The 6,027-nt window shown below is 36.8% G+C and overlaps 1 protein-coding gene across 1 annotated transcript in view; it reads left to right on the top strand.

The window, feature by feature from the left end:
* Window positions 1-135: 135 nt before the first annotated feature.
* Window positions 136-6,027, top strand: part of LOC104076957 (neurolysin, mitochondrial-like) — a gene marked incomplete at its 5' end in the record, with an annotated part of 6,003 nt that continues 111 nt past the window's right edge. The window contains 4 exons of the mRNA XM_009577997.1: window positions 136-322; window positions 1,639-1,767; window positions 2,259-2,395; window positions 5,817-6,027. The exon at window positions 5,817-6,027 is cut by the window's right edge and continues 111 nt beyond it. Of these exons, the coding sequence (XP_009576292.1) occupies window positions 136-322; window positions 1,639-1,767; window positions 2,259-2,395; window positions 5,817-5,948 (585 nt within the window). The remainder of the gene's footprint in view (window positions 323-1,638; window positions 1,768-2,258; window positions 2,396-5,816) is intronic.

The raw sequence follows: 6,027 nt of genomic DNA, 5'->3' as shown, positions 1-6,027 counted from the left end.
TATTATTATTATTATTATTATTATTAATGATTCCTTTTGCTGTGATTAATGCTGAAATTCTGGCATCTGAAAGTTTATATTCTGGTAGAAATCCTGGCTTCTGTTTTCATTTAATACAATGCCTTTTCCTTTTAGACTGATTTTGCTAGGTTTAGTGGAACTAATGTGGAAACAGACTTTGTAGAGGTACCTTCACAAATGTTCGAGAACTGGGTGTGGGAAAGAGAACCACTACAGCAAATGTCAAGACATTATAAAGATGAGAGCCATGTTGGAGACACTCTCCTTGAGAAACTTGCTGCCTCTAGGCTGGCTAATACAGGTATCTCTCAGTCCTCTCTCCCCACAGTGTATGTATAAAAATACATCATTCAAAAAATTGGTGTGAAATATTAAAACACACATAACAACCCATTACGTTTTCTTCTGTGTGTACACTTATCACTGTCTTTCTGGGTTTATTTGCGTGGGTACCACCATTAATAAAGGCTATGATGACAGATACCACTGTTTGCAGGAACAGTAGCAGCTCTGATTTTCCAGGCTACCCACAGGACTAAAATACCTTTGCATTCCTCTCCATATGACTTTTTTACCTATCAACTTTGCTCATTTAAAATTGGGGGTGGGCGGGAAGGTCCTGGGTTTTCTGTTGTCTTTTTTTCTGGTAGCCCAGGGCAGGCACTGTGCTTGAATACAGTATCAGATTCAATACGTGTATTGTCTACGTTTGATTTGCACGTGACACTTGACAGACATGAAAGCTGTTTGCAAATTTACTGAACATACATAGCATATCCCAGACAGAAGTGTTGTAGCCCTGCATTGCTCAGCCTCTTAACTTCTCAATCCAGAACCTTAAGTCCTCTTAAGTTCTCTACCTTCCCAGCAGATACACTGCCTTTTCAAATTAAGGTCCCAATTCTCTTCTCCTTCTACGTCTTGTACCACCTTACATGTATCACCAAACTGAGATTGTAATCTCATGTTATTACCTATCATCTCATTGTTATTCTGTCATTCTCATCCCTCTGTCCCTCTAATCAGGACTCCCCCAATATAATAGTCTTACCCATTTATGGTACAATTTGTCATTAAGCCACTGCTGTCTATTTCATACTGTTTCCCTATCCTGAACAAGAAGTCCTGGTCCTTCTGACTTGTGCAGGCACTGTAGCTACATAAGGATTTTGTCTTGAGTAAAGTTTCATATCTTGTGGCTTCTTCAGAAAAGCCTACAGCAACTGCAGCAGCAGTTCTTGCTGTTCTTTGAAGTGTCTTAGGGTAGGTACACTTACTACCATCTGTGCAAGCCCTGAATGAAATGGTACACTGGAATTGAAGACAGCTGAAAACATAATTTTAAATACTGAAATTTGCTTTTAAAATATCTGCTTTATTTTGGTTTGATCTGTGAGGAAAACATTTGAAAAAATGGAGTTTACAATGACAATTTCTTTATTAAAAATATGCCTCTCAACTTTTTTGTAACTGAAGATGGAAATGACATAACTCCAAGTTTTTTCCATAGTTAAAATTCTAATAATTTAGGATGCATGTTGAGATCCTTGACTGAAAGGTGCTAAAGAAACTCCAGCTACTTTGATGCTAGTTAATTAAATGTTATTACCCAATTAGGCCTTTTAACCCTCCGTCAGATTGTTTTGAGCAAAGTTGACCAGGCACTGCATACAAAGCCATCTGTTGACCCAGCAGATGAATATGCTAAATACTGTGTGGAGATTCTAGGAATTCCTGCCACCCCAGGTATGTCAGTATGAAGCTTTTATACAGCATGTCCAAATGGTTTGATTAAACATGCCTTTCTTTCTCAGTAATGCTTGGCATACAAAAAACCCCGAGTTGTTGTTTATAAAAGAATCTACTTTATGAAGCTGAAATAATTACTTTGAAACTTGGGATGACCTTAATGATCTCTTCTGAGGGCATATTAAGGTAAATATAAAACTTAACCTTTTGCAGGTTATATTTTAGAGTGTCATGATGTGAATACCGCTTTAGGTGTTCTGTCACATCTGTGTTGGATGTGCAACTGGCCTAAAATGGGAAATCGAGTTTCCTTGGTAGTCAACAGAATACAGCCAATACTTCGAGGCACACTCAGACCCTTTATGTTAAAAGTTTCAAAGTAGTTGATATAAATTTCTTATTATTTATTCTTAAAGTTGAAGTACTGTATACATAAAAGAAGTAACTGCATTTGATTTAAATGAACTAATGTTGATCTACTTTTCAAGGAACAAACATGCCAGCTACTTTTGGACATCTAGCAGGTGGTTATGATGGTCAGTACTACGGATACCTGTGGAGTGAAGTGTTTTCCATGGACATTTTTTATAGCTGCTTTAAGCAAGAAGGAATAATGAATCCAAAGGCAGGTTGTGAATATTTTTTACTAAAGACTTTTGTTGCACTTTGTCTCTGAAACCACATTTATTGCAATCATGATCCGTAGGTATAATATCTCCAGTACTTCTTCTGTACCTATCAAGTTCAGATCAACAAAAAAAAGGTGTATAATAACTTAATTACTTCAGAAAATAATCTTAAAATTTCCAAGAGCACTTGGATTTTAATTCTTACACTTACATAGTCAATTCTTACATAGTCATATATTTAATATTATATGACACTTTTAAGACATTGTGTCACATTGACTAATGCCACCTTCTTTAATTTTAGACTGAAGAAACATATACCTCCATTGCAAGAACAGATGCATATTCTTCTGCTGTGAAAACTGTATGATAATGGTGCTCTATTTCCATTAATAGTACCTCAAGTGTGTGGTACTTTTATGTAGTTATTATTTAGAAAACTGAGTCTATTTTGAGCTTTCTCTTTCACAGTACAGTATAACTTGCAAATTTTTTCTTCTTTAGTTTTTCTCCCAAGTGGCTTTTGAAGTTCGAATCATTGACAGGTTCTAGATTTACTGGGCTTTTTTTCCCTTGTGTAATTCTCCAGCCTCTTCTGCCTCCAGCAGAAAGAAAGGATAGCGAGTGATGTGGTTAGTAGTCCTGCCAATTCTGGCAACCTTTTTTATTTTTCAGAGATTATAGTATTAGACTTGTGAGTTGAGATGCTGCAGTTCTATCACGGGAAGGACCTTTCAGTTTTCCTGATCCTCTTCTCTGTCTCCTGGATTCAGCAGCCAGCTCTAGTACTTTCCTTCAGTAAACGTATACAAGGGAGAAGTAAAGGAGAGAGTAGAAAGTGCCTGACTTTCCTGTTCCTCTCCTGGAATTTGCCTTCATTCCTCCCTTTCCTTATCACAGCAGCCAGAACTTCTAGAACTGTCCCTCTCTCTAGAGGGTGGAGAAGGTAAACAAGATTGGACTTTGACCTGGACAAAGAGAGGAGTCCAAAGAGGAGATGGGATAGGGGCTAGAAAACTGAGGCAGTGGTTAGGCCAGTAAAATGCAAAAGGGGTTTTATGAAGAAAAGCAGCAAACTGAATAGTTTGAGAGGAGAGGTGACGAAAAGTTTGGAGGTCAAGATTGATTTTGAAGTGCTAGTGGTTTATGACAGATACATGTGAGAATAAGCATGCCTGCTTATCCAGTGGGAAAGTTGTCACTCATAAATAAGAGCAGGAGAGAAGAAATGGCAAGTTAAACGAGAGAATAAAATAACTTTTTAATAAAATACTGTTCATATGGATCTTAAAAATGGCATTTGGGGAGGGGTCAGACTTGCTGTTTTTTTTTAACTGTTAGCAGCTGGGAGAGATGGATAAGGGTGCTGGTGCCAGACTTGTGGGATTTTGTCTCAGTTCTCCGTTCTGACACACGCACACCCCTCCAGTGTCATCACAGACCTTTTTTCTGTTAGCTTTACTCCCTACTCTCAAAAGTCTTTTCTGAGTGATTGTACAGTCAAAACCCTAAGCTATAGTTTGCCAGAATTGCTCTGTGACTTTTACTTCTCCTGAGGGATGAAAGTGTCTTTTATTCTGATTTTTTTGTGGGGATTTTTGTTTTCTTTGTCTGTGTATGGGAGGCTTTGAGAATAAATTAATTATGCTAGGAGTGAATATTTGCTATGGTTTGGCTAAAAGACAACTAGTGCCTCTTTTAATGTGAAGCCTGCTATCCAGGCTAAGAAGTGAGGAAGAAAAATTATTATTTGTGTGTGTGTGTGTGTCACTCGTTCTCTAGCATATGTGCGCGCGCACACACTTTGCTTGAATGCTGATACAACTTCAGGGGTAGCTCTGTGGAGATTTTCCCTCCCTCTTCAGAGCAATGCTTTCTTCTCAAACTGGTTCTCTTACAACTTGTTTTCCTTATTTGCTTTCCATGTAAGTGTACCAGAGTTCCACAGAATGGGACAAACAATCTTTTATAAACAAATACTAGATACCAGTATGATTTTTGTAGTTACTCATATTTCATTATATCTAGATTTAGACTAGTCTTCAGAACAGCAGGAAAGGAAAACGGTTATGGTATTATGAGTAGGGCTTTTAGAAATTTGGCTTACCTCTTCCTGTTACAATAAAACATCTCTTCCTGTTTTGAGCAACAGTTATAGAAACTAGTTTCAGAGACTGTATCTATAAAAATTCTTCAGCAGACACTTAACTCTAACTTAATTGGTTGCCACACGCCTCAATTCTTGCACATTATCTGAAATAACCTCTGGTCTCCTTAGAACTGAGCAATGTGCTGGAGAGGCAACAGCAAAGACTCAAGTCTACTCAAATAACGCTTTTGAACTACAAGGAACAATATCTTCATAGTTCAGGAAACTAACACAAATAGTGAAGTATAAGCAATGCTTCAGTGAATTTTTTTTTTTTTTTGCATTTTAGTTTTTTCCAGCTGTAATTCAGACAATGTGGTTGGTAATGCAGTTAAATCATGGAAGTCCATCAGTTAAAAAGACCTACGCTTGTTTTTGTAGTACAGCTATCAGGAAGTGGTGTGGTCCTGTAATCTCATAGCTTTGACATGTAAGGGAAGTATATATGTGTATATACAGTGACTAAAAGGAAGAACATTGTTTTCTTCAATATTAGAAGCATCTGGGACACCTGCATGCAAAATAGTATTTTCTCATTGATAGTCATGTCTCAGAAGCCCAAAATTCTCCAGATACATTCTTTAAAATATGACCTCTTGTTAAGAAAGTCCTCATTGCTTACTGTTGTCTCAGAAGCTTGGTTCATTCTTTTTAAAGGAATCCATTCCTTCTGAAGTAATAATGTTTCTTCCTGAAAATAAAACCTGAGTTAAGTCTCTATTACTTTAAGATACTTTAGTAGGGTAGATAGATGTGTTTGTATATATTATATATACTACTATGTATATAATATATGTATATTGTCATGTCATTCCTCAATGCTGTATCTATCTATCTATGAGGTGTCATCTCTATTCTCCAAACAGAGATTAAAGAAAAAGAAATCATCAGTTAAGAGAGAATGGATGTTAGGTTCCCGTTTCCTGCCAGTTAGTCACGGGGATAATCCATCGCTGAAGATTGTGTGGAGATTGTGCATATGTTATGCTTTATAGAATGTCTTCTAGACAAGTTGTGATTGTAGCTTCCAAAACAGTTGTAAAACCACGAGAAAAATTATTTCTTCAGGAATAGGTTAGATTTCTGCTCTCTTGAGTTCTTCCAGCAAATCTAAATTATACTTGTGGTGTATCCTGATTTGGTATTAAGAAAATCTTGAAGGAGGGAAGGTGTTTAATCATGAGTAGATTTTTAAATATGCAACAAATACAGAAAAGAGGCAGTTCACAAGATAAGAAATACTAACATTGTGCTTTACCTTTTATCAGGCTGGGATGAAATACAGAAACCTCATTTTGAAACCTGGAGGATCTTTGGATGGGATGGATATGCTACAAAATTTCTTGGAGCGTAAACCAAGCCAGAGAGCTTTCTTATTGAGTAAGGGATTATGTGTTTAGTAAAATTATGGTTCCTTTGTAATGGCATATAAGTATGGAATGAGCTGGAAATGTCAGTGTATTTCAAATCTTAACTATG

The sequence above is a fragment of the Fulmarus glacialis genome, unplaced genomic scaffold (genome assembly GCF_000690835.1).
Source record: "Fulmarus glacialis isolate BGI_N327 unplaced genomic scaffold, ASM69083v1 scaffold26665, whole genome shotgun sequence".
Lineage (NCBI taxonomy): Eukaryota > Metazoa > Chordata > Aves > Procellariiformes > Procellariidae > Fulmarus > Fulmarus glacialis.
This window is presented reverse-complemented; position numbering and strand designations above follow the sequence as displayed.